This window comes from Salmo trutta, chromosome 29 (assembly GCF_901001165.1).
Source record: "Salmo trutta chromosome 29, fSalTru1.1, whole genome shotgun sequence".
In the NCBI taxonomy this organism is placed as follows: domain Eukaryota; kingdom Metazoa; phylum Chordata; class Actinopteri; order Salmoniformes; family Salmonidae; genus Salmo; species Salmo trutta.
Window position 1 is genome coordinate 6601397 of NC_042985.1, and position 23272 is coordinate 6624668.

The 23272-nt window shown below is 47.6% G+C and overlaps 1 protein-coding gene across 11 annotated transcripts in view; it reads left to right on the plus strand.

The window, feature by feature from the left end:
* The window catches only part of LOC115166817 (neogenin), a 246523-nt gene that overhangs the window by 218898 nt on the left and 4353 nt on the right, over positions 1–23272 (plus strand). For 5 of the 11 annotated variants that reach the window (XM_029720664.1, XM_029720669.1, XM_029720670.1 and 2 more), the window contains exons 14-27: positions 1214–1324; positions 3854–4048; positions 4682–4777; positions 10106–10338; positions 14396–14534; positions 15114–15221; positions 15752–15946; positions 17697–17729; positions 17909–17977; positions 18692–18830; positions 20540–20778; positions 21084–21176; positions 21681–21854; positions 22743–23021. In XM_029720664.1, coding sequence (XP_029576524.1) covers positions 1214–1324; positions 3854–4048; positions 4682–4777; positions 10106–10338; positions 14396–14534; positions 15114–15221; positions 15752–15946; positions 17697–17729; positions 17909–17977; positions 18692–18830; positions 20540–20778; positions 21084–21176; positions 21681–21854; positions 22743–23021 — 2103 coding nt within the window. The remainder of the gene's footprint in view (positions 1–1213; positions 1325–3853; positions 4049–4681; positions 4778–10105; positions 10339–14395; positions 14535–15113; positions 15222–15751; positions 15947–17696; positions 17730–17908; positions 17978–18691; positions 18831–20539; positions 20779–21083; positions 21177–21680; positions 21855–22742; positions 23022–23272) is intronic. The other 6 variants (XM_029720668.1, XM_029720674.1, XM_029720665.1 and 3 more) reach the window with 5 other exon arrangements.

Below are 23272 nucleotides of genomic sequence, written 5' to 3' on the forward strand. Positions count from 1 at the left end.
CTTCATCGTCTGTGTTACTTCAGACAGTCACCTGTTCTCAACATCTCATCTCACATCCAAACTGATATTATACTGTTACTGTAGTACAATAGATATCACCAGAGACCGTAGCGACGGCAATGAATATTACATGTCATCTCAGCAACTTTTCTGGCCCGTCTCACGCTGTGTGGTGCAGCATCAAAGAGAATACACACTTGAAAGTCAAACCCGATTATATTTGGGGTGCAATGGGGGTGTTTGTTGGTTCAAAGGCATTTAAGCTGGAGATTTTCTTTCTAGAGCCTTGGAGGCCTGGAGTGTCTGGGTGGTTTTTAGCAGTCTGCCTCAGGGACAGCCCGTAGTAGTGAAGGGAGAGACGACATGATTAGCATTTAGCGTCCAAACAGATAAGTCCAATCCGACTCTTAAGAAAATGTTTGCACCAGTTAGCGCGGCTACATGTTCTTTAAAGACAGCGGGCGGTTCCCACGACTTTGAATTTCCAAAACACGCCCGTGGCGGTGATATAGCCTACCCAGAAATGTGGCTAGGATGGTGGGCCAAGCAGGAATCCAGCTCCACACACACCTCCAGGAGTGAAGAGTACGTGGTCTTTCTTCTCAGATTTGAGTTTTCTATCGGGAACGGCTTGCTTGGGCTACATTCAAACTGCTCATGTGTAAATTCCCCCACAGACGCGTCGTGATCAATGGCAGAACGTTCATCTCTATCAAACCCATTGGATTGGAAAGAGGAAAATGTTAATTGCGCCACGACGACGAGCTCTCTCTTGATCCCACCCCTGACAGAGTTATAGATTTTCCCTTCACTCAAGCAGAGAAATATTGGACTTCCTCTTGAAATATTATGGCTTCAAATATTTAGTGTGTCTGCATGCCCAGCTCGATTGAGTGGTGGAGTGAGGGATGCACTGCTAGTAACATCCTTTAAGAAGCCCACTGGAAGGAAAGTTTGGGGACAGTTTTCTTACTGCAGAAACTGATGGACCTAGCCTATGGCTGATTCTGCACACAAACCCAATTCCATTTCTTGGTCTGCCTGTCAAAAGACCGCACTACTTGTTCACTTCGCCTCAAACATTTAAAAGCACTTGATTGGGGGGGAGTGAACAAGACGAGGGTGCACTTTGGGTAGAAGAGGGAGGAATGGAACTGGGTTTCCTGTCTGACTCTTCTTGACTGATGTTCTATCTGTGTGTTGTTGTGGTCAGGTCTGGAGCGGGGGACAGAGTACACGTTCAGAGTGTCAGCCATCACAGTGAACGGCTCAGGGCCCGCCACAGAGTGGAGCACGGCAGAGACCTTCGAGAGCGACTTAGACGGTAAAACTTTCCCTTAATACACTGACCAGTCAAATCCCTCTACCTCAGCCCTGATCCTTACCTCTCTTCCCTTAATACACTGACCAGTCAAATCCCTCTACCTCAGCCCTGATCCTTACCTGTTCCCTTAATACACTGACCAGTCAAATCCCTCTACCTCAGCCCTGATCCTTACCTGTTCCCTTAATACACTGACCAGTCAAATCCCTCTACCTCAGCCCTGATCCTTACCTGTTCCCTTAATACACTGACCAGTCAAATCCCTCTACCTCAGCCCTGATCCTTACCTCTCTTTCCTTAATATACTGACCAGTCAAATCCCTCTACCTCAGCCCTGATCCTTACCTCTCTTCCCTTAATACACTGACCAGTCAAATCCCTCTACCTCAGCCCTGATCCTTACCTCTTCCCTTAATACACTGACCAGTCAAATCCCTCTACCTCAGCCCTGATCCTTACCTCTCTTCCCTTAATACACTGACCAGTCAAATCCCTCTACCTCAGCCCTGATCCTTACCTGTTCCCTTAATACACTGACCAGTCAAATCCCTCTACCTCAGCCCTGATCCTTACCTCTCTTTCCTTAATATACTGACCAGTCAAATCCCTCTACCTCAGCCCTGCTCCTTACCTCTTCCCTTAATACACTGACCAGTCAAATCCCTCTACCTCAGCCCTGATCCTTACCTCTCTTCCCTTAATACACTGACCAGTCAAATCCCTTTACCTCAGCCCTGATCCTTACCTCTCTTCCCTTAATACACTGACCAGTCAAATCCCTCTACCTCAGCCCTGATCCTTACCTCTTCCCTTAATACACTGACCAGTCAAATCCCTCTACCTCAGCCCTGATCCTTACCTGTTCCCTTAATACACTGACCAGTCAAATCCCTCTACCTCAGCCCTGATCCTTACCTCTTCCCTTAATACACTGACCAGTCAAATCCCTTTACCTCAGCCCTGATCCTTACCTGTTCCCTTAATACACTGACCAGTCAAATCCCTCTACCTCAGCCCTGATCCTTACCTCTTCCCTTAATACACTGACCAGTCAAATCCCTTTACCTCAGCCCTGATCCTTACCTGTTCCCTTAATACACTGACCAGTCAAATCCCTCTACCTCAGCCCTGATCCTTACCTCTCTTTCCTTAATACACTGACCAGTCAAATCCCTCTACCTCAGCCCTGATCCTTACCTCTCTTTCCTTAATACACTGACCAGTCAAATCCCTCTACCTCAGCCCTGATCCTTACCTCTTCCCTTAATACACTGACCAGTCAAATCCCTCTACCTCAGCCCTGATCCTTACCTCTTCCCTTAATACACTGACCAGTCAAATCCCTCTACCTCAGCCCTGATCCTTACCTGTTCCCTTAATACACTGACCAGTCAAATCCCTCTACCTCAGCCCTGATCCTTACCTGTTCCCTTAATACACTGACCAGTCAAATCCCTCTACCTCAGCCCTGATCCTTACCTCTCTTCCCTTAATACACTGACCAGTCAAATCCCTCTACCTCAGCCCTGATCCTTACCTGTTCCCTTAATACACTGACCAGTCAAATCCCTCTACCTCAGCCCTGATCCTTACCTCTCTTCCCTTAATACACTGACCAGTCAAATCCCTCTACCTCAGCCCTGATCCTTACCTGTTCCCTTAATACACTGACCAGTCAAATCCCTCTACCTCAGCCCTGATCCTTACCTCTCTTCCCTTAATATACTGACCAGTCAAATCCCTCTACCTCAGCCCTGATCCTTACCTGTTCCCTTAATACACTGACCAGTCAAATCCCTCTACCTCAGCCCTGATCCTTACCTCTCTTCCCTTAATACACTGACCAGTCAAATCCCTCTACCTCAGCCCTGATCCTTACCTCTCTTCCCTTAATACACTGACCAGTCAAATCCCTCTACCTCAGCCCTGATCCTTACCTCTTCCCTTAATACACTGACCAGTCAAATCCCTCTACCTCAGCCCTGATCCTTACCTGTTCCCTTAATACACTGACCAGTCAAATCCCTCTACCTCAGCCCTGATCCTTACCTCTCTTCCCTTAATACACTGACCAGTCAAATCCCTCTACCTCAGCCCTGATCCTTACCTCTCTTTCCTTAATACACTGACCAGTCAAATCCCTCTACCTCAGCCCTGATCCTTACCTCTCTTCCCTTAATACACTGACCAGTCAAATCCCTCTACCTCAGCCCTGATCCTTACCTCTCTTCCCTTAATACACTGACCAGTCAAATCCCTCGACTACTTTCACCTAGTCTGAATTGCTCAGAGCCAACATGTTTTGTTTTACTTGTTGGTTTAGACGCATCATAAATACCTTCAAACCCTCTTAAGACTTCTATTAATGTGGTCTCACTGCTACCTTATATTTATGGTTTGGTTTTAATGTTGTTTATTGTCTTGATTCTAGTCTAAAGTATATGGAGAGGCTTTAAACACAAGTTATATTTGTGTTTATTGTGTTATAATTTGATATAAGTTTAATCCCCTGAGTTTTCCTACCTCCAGAGTCCAGGGTGCCGGACATCCCCAGCTCGCTACATGTGCGCCCGCTGGTCAACAGCATTGTAGTGAGCTGGACGCCGCCGGAGAACCAGGACATGGTGGTACGAGGCTACACCATCGGCTACGGCATCGGCAGCCCCCACGCCCAGACCATCAAGGTGGACTACAAGCAGCGCTACTACAGCATTGAGAACCTAGGTGAGCACCCTGTTGTTGCCCTCTGGGTTGTGTTGCCCTCTGGGTTGTGTTGCCCTCTGGGTTGTGTTGCCCTCTGGGTTGTGTTGCCCTCTGGGTTGTGTTGCCCTCTGGGTTGTGTTGCCCTCTGGGTTGTGTTGCCCTCTGGGTTGTTGCCCTCTGCGTTGTTGTTGTCATAGTTGATCGTTTTTGACTATTTTCATATTTGTTTGGTCATCTGTGTATTGTTGTGGAACCATGTTCTTGATGCATGATTGAACAGTCTTTGACGGCATGACTGGCTGTGCTTCATAGTGTCCTGTAGCCTACTGTAATTACAACATGGTTATGGGGAACCACTATGATAATGTTGCATAATTTAGCTTTTCATTAAAATCCCAACAAGAGACTGGGTTTCAATATTCACCTTTTGTCAAGATGATGAATATCCTGATCCTATGAGGAGAGGGTCTCAGGAGTCTGGACTTGATTAGCTACATTATTTCATAACGCTCTCTCTCCCCCTCTGTCTCACTCCCTGCCTCCCTGCCCCTTTTGCTCCCTGCTCCTCTCTCTCCCTCTCGTTCCCTGCTCCCCTCACTCCCTGCTCCTCTCTCTCCCTCTCGCTCCCTGCCCCCTCTCTCCCTGCCCCCTCAGACCCCAGCTCCCACTATGTGATAACCCTGAAGGCCTTCAACAACATGGGGGAGGGGATCCCTGTATACGAGAGCGCCATCACCAGGCCACAGTCAGGTAGGACACCTACACATACCCCTACACCCTGAATACTGGAGCAATAGAATGGTCTCATGGACACACCCTAAATAGCCTTACCAATGAGATGGTCACTGATACCCTCCATACTGGACCGGTGAAATGGTATTTTAATGAAGTAATTGTTTCATCCATAAAAACGTATGCTGGTATCGTTTTTGGCTGATTGATGCCATATTTCAGTGGGGAGTGAGAATAATCATTTAACTCCCTTAAAAAAGGAATCTGACACTAGTCTTTGACCAATGTTACATCACCAGCACCGTCTATAAATATACCCTGATGTGGCTTGACTCAAAATAACTTCAGAGATACGCTTACTAAAACCTAATGTGTTTTTATTTGACCAACTAGAGCCTTGATGTTATATTATATATTATTCCTCCTGCATTCATATGGTGCAGTTTACCTTCCATCAGACCTGATCGTTAGGATCAACTTGTCAGAGCATCTCTTACCTGCCATTCTCTCTGTGGTAATTGACTTTCCCTTTGTCACAAATATCACTGCACAAAACAAGTGGTTCCTGCTCATCTCAGGCCTGTCTCCCAGAGAATAATAAAGCAATATCCTCCAATCCAGATTTCTCTAATCCGAGGACAGCTACTCAGACAATTAGCTGATATTTAGGTCACAATACCAAATGCCAACAATTGAACACAAAGTATGAATTGCTAGCAGGAAGTCGCTGCTCAACATAGCTCTGTAGAGTATGCCACATTTTTTGTGGCATACTAGGAACTAGGAGTGTAGTCTGTACCCTGTGTCGAGGCACCCCCAGGGAACTAGGAGTGTTGGCTGTACCCTGTGTCGAGGCACCCCCAGGGAACTAGGAGTGTAGTCTGTACCCTGTGTCGAGGCACCCCCAGGGAACTAGGAGTGTAGTCTGTACCCTGTGTCGAGGCACCCCCAGGGAACTAGGAGTGTAGTCTGTACCCTATGTCGAGGCACCCCCAGGGAACTAGGAGTGTAGTCTGTACCCTGTGTCGAGGCACCCCCAGGGAACTAGGAGTGTAGGCTGTACCCTGTGTCGAGGCACCCCCAGGGAACTAGGAGTGTAGGCTGTACCCTGTGTCGAGGCACCCCCAGGGAACTAGGAGTGTAGGCTGTACCCTGTGTCGAGGCACCCCCAGGGAACTAGGAGTGTTGGCTGTACCCTGTGTCGAGGCACCCCCAGGGAACCCATGTCGACTTTAAGCCAACCCCTCGTCACCCCCTCTCCGTTTTGATCAGCCAGTTTGTCTGTACTTGCACTCCACTATCCCAGCATGCACTGCTGTGCAGGGACAGGATACCGGATGACTGAAATGGCATCAACATGCTGCAGGGGGGCAATACACACACACACACACATACACAGGCATATGCGTGCACACAGAACGCACATACATAGCACTGTGCAGAAGTGCACACGTACACACACACACACCCCTGCTGTGGCTTTGGCAACCCTCTGTCAGATCCAGCTCTCCTCTCAACACAGAACCAAAGCCCTCCAATACAGTCTGCAGTTTGAATACACCAGTGAGTTGCTCCACAAGCATGTTCATTGGATGAAAAAGTTTGGAATAAAAAAGACTGGTTGACCTAGATAATGTTTTGACTTAAAAGAAGTTGGGAGAAGTTGGAAGAAATCTAGGAGTGTTGTTTAGGGACTGATGTATTATAGTAAATATCCAGTGGGAAGATAACCTTGGTGCAAAACATATGCAGGACTCACTTGAAAAGGAGATTTTCAATCTCAATGTGACTTTCCTTTATAAAGCATAAATCAAACCAAAGCAGAATAAAAATCTTCTCCTATATGTGGCATCTGATAACTGACTGAAATGCGTGGAGGGGGGTATTCTTTTTGACAGGTATGAACATTTAATTCCGAGCACTGTAGGCTACTAAACCCAGGCTGGTACAGACTACTGCTGCAGACACAGAGTTCTCAGAGTGTAAAACAGATGCCGTTTGCATGCCACCTAAAACCACACCGTGTTTCCTGGACCACCTCCATGCTTCCCAGAAATAGAGAGACACACACACACACACACACACACACACACACACACACACACACACACAACAGTGCAATAATGAGCATGCACAATGACTTGTAAAATGGAGTGGGGTGGAGAGAGAGAGCTGGATAGAGGGGGCGAGTTTGGGGGAGGTAGGCTACACCAAATGACCAGAGCTTTTTCTAATTACTGCTGGACCCTGGTCAAAATCTGGAGTCCAGGGCTGGCGCAGAGCATGGCGTAACATAGCTAGCAGCGAAGCCTGGCCAGTCCGCTCATTGCTGCCATCTTGAAGTGTTTAGTAGGCATTGTGGCGACTTGAGCCAGGGAACCACTTGTTTCTGCCTCTCTCACAACACCAGTGTTTACCATGCGTCCATAATGAGTACACACACCTCAGCAACCCCCTGGAGGACATTGTAGTGAGGGAAGCAGGTGCTTGGACATGTGCTCACAGTGGGTTACTGTGTTTAGTTACATAAGAGGTATCCTCCATCTGTAAAGAGACGTGACCAGGGTAACATTCAGTAGAGAGGTATCCTCCATCTGTAATGAGACGTGACCAGGGTAACATTCAGTAGGGAGCAACTCCATCTGTAAAGAGACGTGACCAGGGTAACATTCAGTAGAGAGGTATCCTCCATCTGTAATGAGACGTGACCAGGGTAACATTCAGTAGGGTGGTATCCTCCATCTGTAAAGAGACGTGACCAGGGTAACATTCAGTAGGGTGGTATCCTCCATCTGTAAAGAGACGTGACCAGGGTAACATTCAGTAGGGTGGTATCCTCCATCTGTAAAGAGACGTGACCAGGGTAACATTCAGTAGGGTGGTATCCTCCATCTGTAAAGAGACGTGACCAGGGTAACATTCAGTAGGAAGGTATCCTCCATCTGTAATGAGACGTGACCAGGGTAACATTCAGTAGGGAGGTATCCTCCATCTGTAAAGAGACGTGACCAGGGTAACATTCAGTAGGGTGGTATCCTCCATCTGTAAAGAGACGTGACCAGGGTAACATTCAGTAGGGAGGTATCCTCCATCTGTAAAGAGACGTGACCAGGGTAACATTCAGTAGGGAGGTATCCTCCATCTGTAAAGAGACGTGACCAGGGTAACATTCAGTAGGGAGCAACTCCATCTGTAAAGAGACGTGACCAGGGTAACATTCAGTAGGGAGGTATCCTCCATCTGTAAAGAGACGTGACCAGGGTAACATTCAGTAGGGAGGTATCCTCCATCTGTAAAGAGACGTGACCAGGGTAACATTCAGTAGGGAGGTATCCTCCATCTGTAAAGAGACGTGACCAGGGTAACATTCAGTAGGGAGGTATCCTCCATCTGTAAAGAGACGTGACCAGGGTAACATTCAGTAGGGAGGTATCCTCCATCTGTAAAGAGACGTGACCAGGGTAACATTCAGTAGGGAGGTATCCTCCATCTGTAAAGAGACGTGACCAGGGTAACATTCAGTAGGGAGGTATCCTCCATCTGTAAAGAGACGTGACCAGGGTAACATTCAGTAGGGAGGTATCCTCCATCTGTAAAGAGACGTGACCAGGGTAACATTCAGTAGGGAGCAACTATATCATTAAGTAACACAGACATAGATGATGCTAATCAATCCCAGATAGAACAGACATCACTAATCTAATCAATCCCAGATAGATCAGACATCACTAATCAATCCCAGATAGATCAAACATCACTACATTACTCATAGGTAAAGACCAAGTCAATCCATTTGTGAAGTTGCCAATGAAAGGGAGTTGTGACGTTTAATATCCCTGGCCCTTGACACACGAGATCCGCTGATAGGCTACATGAGCAACAATGAACAGATGGATAATTCCCACATTTCATGTCTTACATACAGAGTTTGAACACAGCATCAGTGTAAGTCTTGTCCTTGTGACTGACATAGCTCTATATACAGTCCTATTGTGATTCAGCTATAGTAAATGTTCTGTTGCAATGCTGCATACAGTAGTACTTCTATTCACAGAGACACTGTAAAGTAGTGCCTGTATTCACAGAGACACTGTAAAGTGGTGCCTGTATTCACAGAGACACTGTAAAGTGGTGCCTGTATTCACAGAGACACTGTAAAGGGGTGCCTGTATTCACAGAGACACTGTAAAGGGGTGCCTGTATTCACAGAGACACTGTAAAGGGGTGCCTGTATTCACAGAGACACTGTAAAGGGGTGCCTGTATTCACAGAGACACTGTAAAGGGGTGCCTGTATTCACAGAGACACTGTAAAGGGGTGCCTGTATTCACAGAGACACTGTAAAGGGGTGCCTGTATTCACAGAGACACTGTAAAGGGGTACCTGTATTCACAGAGACACTGTAAAGTGGTGCCTGTATTCACAGTCACTGTTTAGCCTTGCAGTCCGAGACCTTCTTATCAATAATGAAAGAAAGCATTCTTCTTTAAAGGTGTGGTAAGTCAGTATGGTATTTGTATTTTTGATCTTGTTGTTCTGTTGCACTGTTGTCTTTCCAATTTTTTTTCTGAAGTCAGGTGGCTAAATGTTACTCTGTTGACCTTTCCTAGAGATTACTCTGTTGACCTTTCCTAGAGATTACTCTGTTGACCTTTCCTAGAGATTACTCTGTTGACCTTTCCTAGAGATTACTCTGTTGACCTTTCCTAGAGATTACTCTGTTGACCTTTCCTAGAGATTACTCTGTTGACCTTTACTAGAGATTACTCTGTTGACCTTTACTAGAGATTACTCTGTTGACCTTTACTAGAGATTACTCTGTTGACCTTTCCTAGAGATTACTCTGTTGACCTTTCCTAGAGATTACTCTGTTGCACGTTCCTTCTAGTTGTAGCTTTCCTTTGAGTGATTATCCATCTTTACTTAGTGTTGATAATGTGAGTTGATTATGTTGAACACAACAGCCCTGGATCAAATACATGACAACATCGGTATTTGACCCAAGTCTGATCGACAACAGCCCTTGTATAGACAGTAGAAAACCTTGATGTAGCCAATAGCCATGTCTGTTGATCTAATAGAATTTTCTCTCTTTCTCTTCACCCTTCCCAATCCCCTCTCCTCCTCCCTCATTTTAATAACTCATTAACATATGTTCTACCCTTATTCATACCACCCTCGCTCTCTCTCTCCACCCCGCCACCCCGTTTCATTTTGACCGGTCTTGCTTTTTTTTTTTTACCTTGCCACAAAACACACTTTTTTGGTTTGTAATTTCTTCCCTCTTTTGCACCATGTTCTGTTTGCCATCTGCTGTGAACCTGGTGTGTTGGTAACTGCTGGCAGACCCCATAGACCCTGATGTTGATTTGTATGAACTCTTCCATGCTCCATACACACCAGTACCAGACCCCACCCCCATGCTACCTCCCGTGGGCGTACAGGCCTCGGTGCTCAGCCACGACACCATCAAGGTGACCTGGGCCGACAACTCTCTGCCCAAGAACCAGAAGATCACGGACGCACGCTACTACACGGTGCGCTGGAAGACCAACATCCCCGCCAACACCAAGCTCAAGGTACAGTCACGGTGACGCAGCAGCATTGCCCACAGGGCCCTGTTCAAAACAACACAGCTTTATTATTCCCTCACGGTTCATTTTAAAGTAGAAGATGTCATCAGAGCACAGCATATTATATGTATCCTACCACAATGCCATTCGAATCATCAGTGTGTTCAGCTATCCCACTATCAGGGTAATGAATCAATGTAAAGTAATCCCACCCACTAATTACATGAGGTTCAAATGTCTCACAGTCCTTCCCATCTACGTGCCACAGTCCTTCCCCATCTACGTGCCACAGTCCTTCCCCATCTACGTGCCACAGTCCTTCCCCATCTACGTGCCACAGTCCTTCCCCATCTACGTGCCACAGTCCTTCCCATCTACGTGCCACAGTCCTTCCCCATCTACGTGCCACAGTCCTTCCCCATCTACGTGCCACAGTCCTTCCCCATCTACGTGCCACAGTCCTTCCCCATCTACGTGCCACAGTCCTTCCCCATCTACGTGCCACAGTCCTTCCCCATCTACGTGCCACAGTCCTTCCCCATCTACGTGCCACAGTCCTTCCCATCTACGTGCCACAGTCCTTCCCCATCTACGTGCCACAGTCCTTCCCCATCTACGTGCCACAGTCCTTCCCCATCTACGTGCCACAGTCCTTCCCCATCTACGTGCCACAGTCCTTCCCCATCTACGTGCCACAGTCCTTCCCCATCTACGTGCCACAGTCCTTCCCCATCTACGTGCCACAGTCCTTCCCCATCTACGTGCCACAGTCCTTCCCCATCTACGTGCCACAGTCCTTCCCCATCTACGTGCCACAGTCCTTCCCATCTACGTGCCACAGTCCTTCCCCATCTACGTGCCACAGTCCTTCCCCATCTACGTGCCACAGTCCTTCCCCATCTACGTGCCACAGGCCTTCCCCATCTACCTGCCACAGGCCTTCCAACATTCCTTCCTACAGTCTTTCCCCATCTACATGCCACAGGCCTTCCAACATTCCTTCCTTGGTTGTGAATGTGGCAGAGTATGGTATACAAGACAGAAAGACAAACCCTTCAACTAGGTGTAAGAGATGCTCATCCAGGCTATAGCATCCTGCCCTAGCTCAATTAAGAGCATTACTTATCTCCCTCAACAAGATTAGGTGTGTGACGGGGGGGGCAGAAAAATAATAAAAGGACAGTTAAGAACACATTCTTATTTACAATGACAGCCTACCGGGGAACAGTGGTTTAACTGCCTTGTTCAGGGGCAGAACGACAGGGGCAGAACGACTTATTTACAATGATGGCCTAGGAACAGTGGTTTAACTGCCTTGTTCAGGAGCAGAACGACAGATTTTTATCTTGTCAGCTCGGGGATTCGATCCAGCAACCTTTCGGTTACTGGCCCAACTCTCTAACCACTAGGCTACCTGCCTCCCCCCAACATAGAGGTGCTAAAAGGTTAGTCTGGTTATTGTAAGCTCATGTAGATGCTAAAAGGCTAGTCTGGTTCTTGAAAGCTCATGTAGATGCTAGTCTGGAGCGACTGCAGTCACTGTTAGCGCAATGCAACACATTTAGGACAACCAGGTGATGCTAATGAGCTAATTAGGGGTTGGGGTCAATTGCATTTCAATTCGGTCTATCCAGGAAGTGAATTGAATTTGAGAATTGCTTAAAATCCAGTGAAAATAAATGGCGATTTTCAAGTCTGAAATTAACATTTTGACTCATCTCCCGAATTGGCTGGATTGAAATGGAATTGACCCCAAACCTGTTAGTCACCCTGTGTTGTTTTGTAGGAAGACATTGTTCACACTGGACAATTATTCTCACCTTGATGTGCTCGTCCCAGCTGTCAGAAATGCCTTCCTGTTTCTCACACACATACACACACAGCGTGTACCTACATTATTAAACAGATGGCTCCTCTCCACTCAACTAAAAGGATAGGATGTTTTTCTCTCTGTGACATCCTGGATGACGGATTTGTCTTGTTTAGTACACTACAGGACGTGGCTAGCATCACTGGGACAGGCTATTTAGAAAGCTAGGACCTTAACTGGCCTTCACCAGGAGACTAAGACTATCCAGGTACTAGATTAGACAGTCTGTTGGGCATAGTGAGGAAATGGGCTTAATAAAGTATTTTCATCGCTGCATGTCATCTTGTCTTTATTCAAATGGTGTCCACTGGTCTCATGTTATACCTACTACGTTTCAAGTATTATTTTGGGATAAATCGCATTCATTTAGTTTATCCGGCATTTTTTATGTACAGAAAGTATTCACTCCCCTTGACTTACTCCACATTTTGTTGTTACAGCCTGAATTCAAAGTGGATAAAATATATATATATTTTTTTATACATACTTACCCATAATGACAAAGTGAAAACCGTTTTTTAGAAATGTTGCTTACATTTACATAAGTATTCACACCCCTGAGTCAGTACTTTTGTAGTATCACCTTTGGCAGTGATTACAGCTGTGAGTGTTTCTGGGTAAGTCTCTAAGAGCTTTCCACACCTGGATTGTATAACATTTACCCATGTATTATTTTCTAAATTCTTCAAGATCTGTCAAATTGGTTGTTGATCATTGATAGACAACCATTTTCAGGTCTTGTTATTTAGATTTTGAAGTACTATAGATTTAAGTCAAAGCTGCAACTCGGCCACTCAGGAACATTAACAGTCTTCTTGGCAAGTAACTCTTGTAGATTTGGCCTTGTGTTTTAAGTTATTGTCCTGCTGAAAGGTGAGTTCATCTCCCAGTGTCTGTTGGAAAGCAGGCTGAACCAGGTTTTCCTCTAGGATTTTTCCTGTGCTTAGCTTCATTCAGTTTCTTTTTTTATCCTAATAAACTCCCCAGTCCTTAACAATTACTAGCATAACCATAACATGATGCAGCCACCACTATGCTTGAAAATATGGAGAGTGGTACTCAGTAATATGTTTGGGGCAAATCCAATACAACACTTTATACTCAGGACAAAAATGTAATTACTTTGCCACATTTTTTGCAGTATTACTTTAGTGCCTTGTTGCGTACAGGATGCATGTTTTGGAATATTTGTAATCTGTATAGGCTTCCTTCTTTTCACTCTGTTATTTAGGTTAGTATTGTGGAGTAACTACAACATTGTTGATCCATCCTCAGTTTTCTCCTATCACAGCCATTAAAACTCTGTTACTGTTTTAAAGTCACCATTGTCATGGTGAAATCCCTGAGCGGTTTCCTTCCTCTCCGGCAACTGAGTTAGGAAGGACGCCTGTATCTTTGTAGTGACTGGGTGTGTTGATACACCATCCAAAGTGTAATTAATAACTTCACCACGCTCAAAGGTATATTCAATATATTTTTTTATTTACTCATCTACCAATAGGTGCCATTCTTTGCGAGGCATTGGAAAACCTCCCTGGTCTTTGTGTTTGAATCTGTGTTTGAAATTCACTGCCGACCTGAGGGACCTTACAGATAATTGTATGTGTGAGGTACAGAGATGAGGTAGTCATTAAACAATCATGTTAGACACGATTACTGCACACAGTGAGTCCTTTCAACTTATGTGACTTATTAAGCACATTTTTACTCCTAAACTTATTTAGGCTCGCCATAACAAAGACATTGAATACTTAGACTTTCAAGCTTTCAGCTTTTCATTTAATGAATTTGTACTTTGACATTATGGGGTGGAAACACTCTGGTGTGTTAGGCCAGTGCCAAAACATCTCAATGTAATCCGTTTTAAATTCAGGCTGTAACAACAAAATGTGGATCAGGTCCAGGGGTGTGAATACTTTGTGAAGTCCATGTATTATTCATGGCTGTTTATGTTAAAGATGCATGGAGCAGGTTTCTGCTTTGAAGCACTCTAGTTCTGTTGGTCTTGAGTGCCACTTTGTGGTCAAAGTCTACCTTCTATTATGAGCTGTTTTTCTGTGTGTGTGCCGTGGGTGCCGTGGGTGCCGTGGGTGCCGTGGGTGGGTGGGTGGGTGGGTGGGTGTGTGTGTGTGTGTGTGTGTGTGTGTGTGTGTGTGTGTGTGTGTGTGTGTGTGTGTGTGTGTGTGTTTTCAGACGGCCAACACCACCAACCTGAGCCACATGGTGACGGGCCTGAAGCCCAACACGCTCTATGAGTTCTCTGTCATGGTGACCAAGGGCAGGAGGACCAGCACCTGGAGCATGACGGCCCAGGGAACCACCTTTGAGACCAGTAAGAGCACACATACACAGGCATACCGAGTACACACACAGACACACATGGAAGCATCTTCAGTGAAGTTTGTGTTTTTTAACATGACTACACAGAATATCCTGGTTCTGTCAAAGCTGATTGTAGTGGGCGTTTTGTCATTGACTGCTTTTCTGTGATATGCGGCAGGTCTCCTAGTGATTAGAGCATTGGGCCAGTAACGTATAGGTTGCTAGTTCGTGTCCCAGAGGCAAAAAAAAAATCTACATCTGCCCTTGAGCAAGGCACTTACCCCTAATTGCTCCCGGGTCGCCGTCAATAATGTCTGATCCCATGCCGTGACCCCACTCGCTGAGGGTGTCTCAGGGGAAGTGGGATATGCAAAAACACTTTTCCATTTCACCATACACTGGTACAGGTTACACACACTGGTACAGGTTACACACACTGGTACAGGTTACACACACTGGTACAGGTTACACACACTGGTACAGGTGTCAAACAGGACTAATATAAGCAGCCCCTATTTGATGTCAAAGCCAAGCATTCCCTCATTAATGGCCTTGTTCCCATACTGACTTTGTTGTTTGACTTTCACAGTTCCCAGCTCGTCCCCCAAAGATGTGACTGTGGTGAGCAAGGAGCTGAAACCACGTACCATCATAGTCAACTGGCAGCCCCCCTCAGAGGCCAATGGAAAAATCACAGGTGAGACCACACACACACTCTGTTATCAGGTTTATTCAGAGTCAGAGAAACAAGTGGTCTGAAACAGTTCTCTAACCTTCTCCTTTCCCCATCTACCTCTTTCTCCATCTCCTCTCCTCCGATCTCTCTCACTCCTTTCCCCCATCTCTCTCTCCCCATCTACCTCTTTCTCCATCTCCTCTCCTCCGATCTCTCTCACTCCTTTCCCCCATCTCTCTCTCCCCATCTACCTCTTTCTCTATCTCCTCTCCTCCGATCTCTCTCACTCCTTTCCACCCATCTCTCTCTCCCCATCTACCTCTTTCTCCATCTCCTCTCCTCCGATCTCTCTCACTCCTTTCCCCCATCTCTCTCTCCCCATCTACCTCTTTCTCTATCTCCTCTCCTCCGATCTCAATCACTCCTTTCCCCCATCTCTCTCTCCCCATCTACCTCTTTCTCTATCTCCTCTCCTCCGATCTCTCTCACTCCTTTCCACCCATCTCTCTCTCGCTCCTTTCCCCATCTCTCTCCCCCTATTGCTCCACTAGGCTACATAATCTACTACAGTACTGATGTGAATGCGGAGGTGCATGACTGGGTGATAGAGCCGGTGGTGGGCAACAGGTTGACCCATCAGATCCAGGAGCTGACTCTGGACACCACCTACTACTTCAAGATCCAGGCCCGTAACTCCAAGGGCATGGGCCCAATGTCAGAGGCCGTACACTTCCGCACCCCCAAGAGTAAGTGGGGGGGAAATCCCTGGAGGTTGATAGGCTCTGAAAGGTTGAACATTGGGATGATTGTATTAAATGGTTCTTATTGGTTGTTATTAGTATGCGTTATGATGGGCTGAATGGTCAAGATTCAAATAATTATCTTAGCTTCTCTTCACTGTAGCTGGCTGCATTCTCAATCCCTTTTCTATAGATGCTGGCAAAGAACATACCATTCTGTTGGGCCGAGCCTGCCCTCTCTCTCTCTTTCTTTCTTTCGCTCTCTCTTTCTTTCTCAAGCTCTCCCTCTCTCTCTCCCCCTCTCCCTTTCTCTCTCCTTTATTGGTGCTCACACCTGCTTGCCTACCCCTTCAATGCTGCACCCTTTGCCCCTCTCTCTCGCTCTACCCCTCTCTCTCGCTCTACCCCTCTCTCTCGCTCTACCCCTCTCTCTCTCGCTCTACCCTCTCTCTCTCGCTCTACCCCTCTCTCTCTCGCTCTACCCCTCTCTCTCTCGCTCTACCCCTCTCTCTCTCGCTCTACCCCTCTCTCTCGCTCTACCCCTCTCTCTCGCTCTACCCCTCTCTCTCGCTCTACCCCTCTCTCTCGCTCTACCCCTCTCTCTCTCGCTCTACCCCTCTCTCTCTCGCTCTACCCCTCTCTCTCTCGCTCTACCCCTCTCTCTCTCTCGCTCTACCCCTCTCTCTCTCGCTCTACCCCTCTCTCTCTCGCTCTACCCCTCTCTCTCTCGCTCTACCCTCTCTCTCTCGCTCTCTCTCGCTCTACCCTCTCTCTCTCGCTCTACCCTCTCTCTCTCGCTTACCCCTTCTCTCTCGCTCACCCTCTCTCTCTCGCTCTACCCCTCTCTCTCTCGCTCTACCCCTCTCTCTCTCGCTCTACCCCTCTCTCTCGCTCTACCCCTCTCTCTCTCGCTCTACCCTCTCTCTCTCGCTCTACCCCTCTCTCTGCCCCGCTACCCTCTCTCTCTCTCCCTCTACCCTCTCTCTCTGCCCCTCTACCCTCTCTCTCTCTGCTCCTCTACCCTCTCTCTCTCGCTCTACCCCTCTCTCTCTCGCTCTACCCCTCTCTCTCTCGCTCTACCCCTCTCTCTCTCTCGCTCTATCTCTCTCTCGCTCTACCTCTCTCGCTCTACCTCTCTCTCGCTCTACCCCTCTCTCTCTCTCGCTCTACCCCTCTCTCTCTCGCTCTACCCCCCTCTCTCTCTCGCTCTACCCCCCTCTCTCTCGCTCTACCCCCCCTCTCTCTCTCGCTCTACCCCCCTCTCTCTCTCGCTCTACCCCCCTCTCTCTCTCGCTCTACCCCCCCTCTCTCGCTCTACCCCCCTCTCTCGCTCTACCCCCCTCTCTCGCTCTACCCCCCTCTCTCTCTCGCTACCCCCCCTCTCTCTCGCTCTACCCCTCTCTCTCGCTCTACCCCTCTCTCTCGCTCTACCCCTCTCTCTCGCTCTACCCCTCTCTCTCTCTCGCTCTACCCTCTCTTCTCAAAAAAAACCCCCTCTCTCTCTCTCGCTCTACCTAAAACCCCTCTCTCTCTCTCGCTCTACCCCTCTCTCTCTCTCGCTCTACCCCTCTCTCTCTCTCTCGCTCTACCCCTCTCTCTCTCTCTCGCTCTACCCCTCTCTCTCTCTCTCGCTCTACCCCTCTCTCTCGCTCTACCCCTCTCTCTCGCTCTACCCCCTCTCTCTCGCTCTACTCCTCTAACCAGTGTTTGCTTTGTATTTTCTCTCCCTGGCTACTGTCTCCTTTGGCCTGTTTAGCTGAATCCTCTGACAAAATGGCTAATGACCAAGGTAATTCCCTCTTGCCTTCCATTCACTTCTCAATGATGACTGATTGACTGTGCAGATTGTGTTCTTTTTCCTCACTCACGTGCCTAAAGCCCTTCATCTGCGTTCTGGTAAGGTGAAATAAGTCGGGTAGTATTTCATTAACTGGGTGTAATAACTGGTGGTTTTGTCTCCTCTCTCAGCCTCCAATTTGCCAGTTAAACCAGGAAGTAACCAACCACCTCTTGACCATGGCTTTGGGTCTCCACACGGTAATGGCCTTTTCAGGTCACCATTGTCCATTCTGATTTGATCAACTCAATTGGCTGCAGTGTGGGTCCATTTCATTCCACCTCCATAAATGGATTTTAGTGTGAATAGGGCTTTGTTCAGTTCCTGTTCCATGGTACATTGGATTCATTTCTGGACCGAAGCTGAAATGGAATTGACACCAATGTCTTTCTCAGCTAAGATAGTGTGCAGGAACTGAACAATCCCCTATTCACATAAGAAGTACCACTTTTTATTTGGATAGTTCTAAGTAGATGGTTTGTAGATGTTCAATAACTCTCAACATCTGAACTAACCCTTATCCTAGCCCTAACCCTAAACCTAACCTTTACCCTTTACCTTAAACTTAACCATTAACCATTACCCTAACTTAACCATTAACCCTAACTTTAGGCAAGCAATTGCTTATCAACAGATAGTTTGTTGACAGTGTGACCATCTGTGGGTCATCTATATGGGAATATCCAAATAAAGTGGGACGGAAGTAATTCATGAGATTTAATCTATGCCAAACCCCTTATACAAGCCTCCTATTGGTCTGAAATATTAGTCATCATTCTAAAAGAAGTGTAATGGGAAATGAATGAACAAACAAATGAATTGTTAAATACGCTATTGATCTCCAATGAGGACATTAATTCTTATGTGGATAAATAGGATTTTCTTCCTCACCTCTCTGGTCCACTTTGTTCCAGGAAAACCAGGAATTACAGGAAGTGGGGACAACCACATCCTGGTCATCGTTGTCATCATCTCTGTGGGAGCGTTCACCATCATCGTGGTGGTTGTGGGGGCCTTCCTCTGCACACGACGCACCACCTCCCACCAGAAAAAGTGAGCTGGTCCGCCGCTTCAATAATGTCTCTTAGGTCACTAATGTTCCAGCCAATACCAGACCAACAACACAGGGTTATAACACACAAACACACAGAACATCTGAGATGAGCAGGAATGTCTCCTTTCCTTTTTCCACCTACCTTTCCTTGTCATCTTTCACTTTCCTTTCCCTACCACTTCATTTTATTCCCCCCCTTCAACCGGCATCACCCCCCCTTCAACCGACATCATCCCCCCTTCAACCGACATCATCCCCCCTTCAACCGACATCACCCCTCCCCCCCTTCAACCGACATCACCCCCCCCTTCAACCGGCATCACCCCCCCTTCAACCGACATCACCCCTCCCCCCCCTTCAACCGACATCACCCCTTCAACCGGCATCACCCCCCCTTCAACCGACATCACCCCTCCCCCCCTTCAACCGACATCACCCCCCCTTCAACCGGCATCACCCCCCCTTCAACCGACATCACCCCCCCTTCAACCGACATCACCCCCCCTTCAACCGACATCACCCCTCCCCCCCTTCAACCGGCATCACCCCCCCTTCAACCGACATCACCCCTCCCCCCCCTTCAACCGGCATCACCCCCCCTTCAACCGACATCACCCCTCCCCCCCTTCAACCGACATCACCCCCCCTTCAACCGACATCACCCCTCCCCCCCTTCAACCGACATCACCCCTCCCCCCCTTCAACCGACATCACCCCCCCCCCCCCCCCTTATTACTGCTGGCCAGTAATAAACTGGTCCTGAACATCTCTAAATTAAGAGCATTGTATTTGGTACAAATCATTCCCTAAGTTCTAGACCTCAGCTGAATCTGGTAATGAATGGTGTGTCTGTTGAACAAGTTGAGGAGACTAAATTACTTGGTGTTACCTTAGATTGTAAACTGTCATGGTCAAAACATATAGATTCAATGGTTGTAAAGCTGGGGAGAGGTCTAGCCGTAATAAAGAGATGTTCTGCTTTTTTGCCACCACACTACAAAAAGAAAGTTCTGCAGGCTCTAGTTTTGTCTAATCTTGATTATTGTCCAGTCGTGTGCTCCAGTGCAGCAAGGAAAGACCTAGTTAAGCTGCAGCTGGCTCAGAAAAGAGCGGCACGTTTTGCTCTTCATTGTAATCAGAGGGCTGATATAAATACTATGCATGCCAGTCTCTCTTGGCCAAGAGTTTTTATAAGAAACATTAATGTGTTGAAATTCCAAATTGTTTGCATAGTCAACTTACACACAGCTCTGACACATACACTTACCCCACCAGACATGCCACCAGGGGTCTTTTCACAGTCCCCAAATCCAGAACAAATTCAAGAAAGCGTACAATATTATATAGAGCCCTTATTGCATGGAACTTCCTTCCATCTCAGATTGCTCAAATAAACAGCAAAGCTGGTTTCGAAAAACAGATAAATCAACACCTCAGGGTAAAATAACGCTCCCCTATTAGACCAAGATAGCGTGTCTATGCATTGATATGTAGGCTACGTGTGCCTTTAAAAAAAATTTATGTAGTTCTGTCCTTGAGCTGTTCTTGTCTAATGATGTTCTGTATCTTGTCATTCTGTATTATGTTTCATGTTTTGTGTGGACCACAGGAAGAGTAGCTGCTGCTTTTGCAACAGTTAACAGGGATCCACCTCCCCTTTTCAACCTCGACATCTCAACCCCCAATGTTCCTCTTCTCTACCTCATAGGAAGCGGGCGGCCTCCAAGTCGTCCAACAGCTCCCACAAGTACAAGGGCAACTCCAAGGACCTGAAGCCTCCAGACCTATGGATCCACCATGAGCGGCTGGAGCTCAAGCCCATTGACAAGTCCCCCGAGCCCAACCCGGTGATGACAGACACCCCCATCCCCCGCACCTCGCAGGACATCAACCCCGTGGACCCCAGCCTGGACAACAGCCTGCTGCAGAGACGGAACTCCTACCGAGGTCAGATTGATGTAGTCACTTTGGGGATTCCTTTGTCTGTGTTTTGAAGAGGCAATGTCTTTGTTGTTGTCATGCTAAACATTTCCTGCTTTTCATACATTTAACATTTCATACATTGTGTTTAGAGGGAAGAATCACCACTAACCAAACACAGCCTCATGACTGAGTCACAGATTTCTCTCAGGAGCCAGATTACCAAATCCTTCGATTGTTCCTGTCAATCCAAGAACAATTAGTTACATTTTCAGACGTTCTTCATTCAGAGTCACTACCAATAGTGATCAAGGAAAAACTCTGACTTGCAGGCCACGAATCAGAAGACAGCATATCTGCACTGGCAGGGCGCCGGGGGATGCGGCCTAAAATGATGATGCCCTTCGATACGCAGCCCCCCCAGCGTAAGTGTGTGTGCGCGCGCATGCCTTGTGAATGTGTGTGTGCTTGGGATCTGTACTCTCACCGGTCAATACACTGAGGTCAATAGACTATTTACCACTCAGACTATCGTACTGTTCAGCTGAAAGGAAAATAATATGCTGGTTTCTTCCTCCCGTGATAATGCACTACAGTCAATAGACTGAGAGCACTACAGTCAACATGTGGTTCTATAGGATCTGTTTCTATATTTTAGCCTTCATCTCATTTCAGTTTTTTAACACATTCATGGCTACCAAATTACGCTGCCAATTCAAATGTACATCAGACGCGCTCTGTGGAGTTATTGTATACATGTGTATGGTTAAATACTACTGCTTTATGGTGTCACTATGAACCTGGCGTGTGTGTGTGTGCTTGCACGAGCGCAAGCATGTGTGTGTATTTGAACAGCAGTGCTTCCCCAGCCCTTGGTCAGCGCGGCTGGTTAAATGTTGTTGTCTCTGTGTGTGTGTGTCCATTCACAGCTGTGATTAGCGCTCACCCCATCCATTCCCTTGATAACCATCACCACCATTATCACACGGGCAGCCTGGCATCCCCGACACGCAGCTACCTCCATCACCACCAGGGCAGTGCCCACCTGCGCCCGCACGCCTGCGCCACCCCCATCTCCTGTTTAGACATGGTGGGCTCCACAGGTGAGAGACCGCTGCCACCCGCAGGATGGAGGAGGGATTACAAGCTGGCAGCGCCAAGGGCCCACCTGGTCGTTCAGTCTGTCTTTCTGGCCTGATTTTGAGGAAGAACACAGGAGCATTATCTTTCATCTTCATGTCCATCCTCTTATCTGTGGGTCCACTGTGGGGCTGTCAAATCCTCTTATCTGTGGGGCTGTCAAATCCTCTTATCTGTGGGGCTGTCAAATCCTCTTATCTGTGGGGCTGTCACATCCTCTTATCTGTGGGTCCACTGTAGGGCTGTCACATCCTCTTATCTGTGGGTCCACTGTGAGGCTGTCACATCCTCTTATCTGTGGGGCTGTCACATCCTCTTAACTGTGGGGCTGTCACATCCTCTTATCTGTGGGTCCACTGTGGGGCTGTCACATCCTCTTATCTGTGGGTCCACTGTGGGGCTGTCACATCCTCTTATCTGTGGGTCCACTGTGGGGCTGTCACATCCTCTTATCTGTGGGGCTGTCACACCCTCTTATCTGTGGGTCCACTGTGGGGCTGTCACATCTTCTTATCTGTGGGTCCACTGTGGGGCTGTCACATCCTCTTATCTGTGGGTCCACTGTGGGGCTGTCACATCCTCTTATTGTGGAGCGGTCTCATTTCATTGTTCTTATGGCCTTGTCCACTATTCACTCACCCATACTCATTAGTGTGTGACTTGCCTAGTTAAATAAAGGTTCCATATTTTTTCCATATTTTCCACCAAACTCATCAGGCTTCATCCTGACGTTGATACTAACGCCTCTTGTTTATTGACACTACCACGCTAGGACCCAGGCTATACACATACTGTATCAAACACACCATCCACTGACCTGTCCCCCCCCCACACTCCTTTTGTGACTGCAGAGTCGGTGAGGAACACCCCCAGCACAGAGCCCCTCCCGCCCCAGGCCCAGCCCCCCTGCCAAGCCGAGCACCAGCACCCGGACCCCGAGGGCAGCTACCAAGGCTCCACGGCCACTGACGATGAGCCCAGCGCCAGCGGCAGCTACTGCAGCGCCGGCCAGCCCCCCACCGCCCACGTGCGCCCCACTCACCCCCTCAAGAGCTTTGCCGTACCCGCCAACCCCGCTGCCAACTTCGAGTCGCCTGCCCTGCCCAGCACGCCGCTGCTTACTCAGACTGGTGAGGAGCGCACACACATACATACACGTACACACACACACACATATATATATATATATATACACACACACACACACACACACAATGCACACCAGGTGTATGTACAAATAAACGTAACTGCCAAAATAAAGGAAACACCAACATAGTGTCTTAATAGGGCCACCAGAACAGCTTCTGGTGACATAGATTCTACAAGTGTCTGGAACTCTATTGGAGGGATGTGACACCGTTCTTTTTTCTTTTTTAACCCT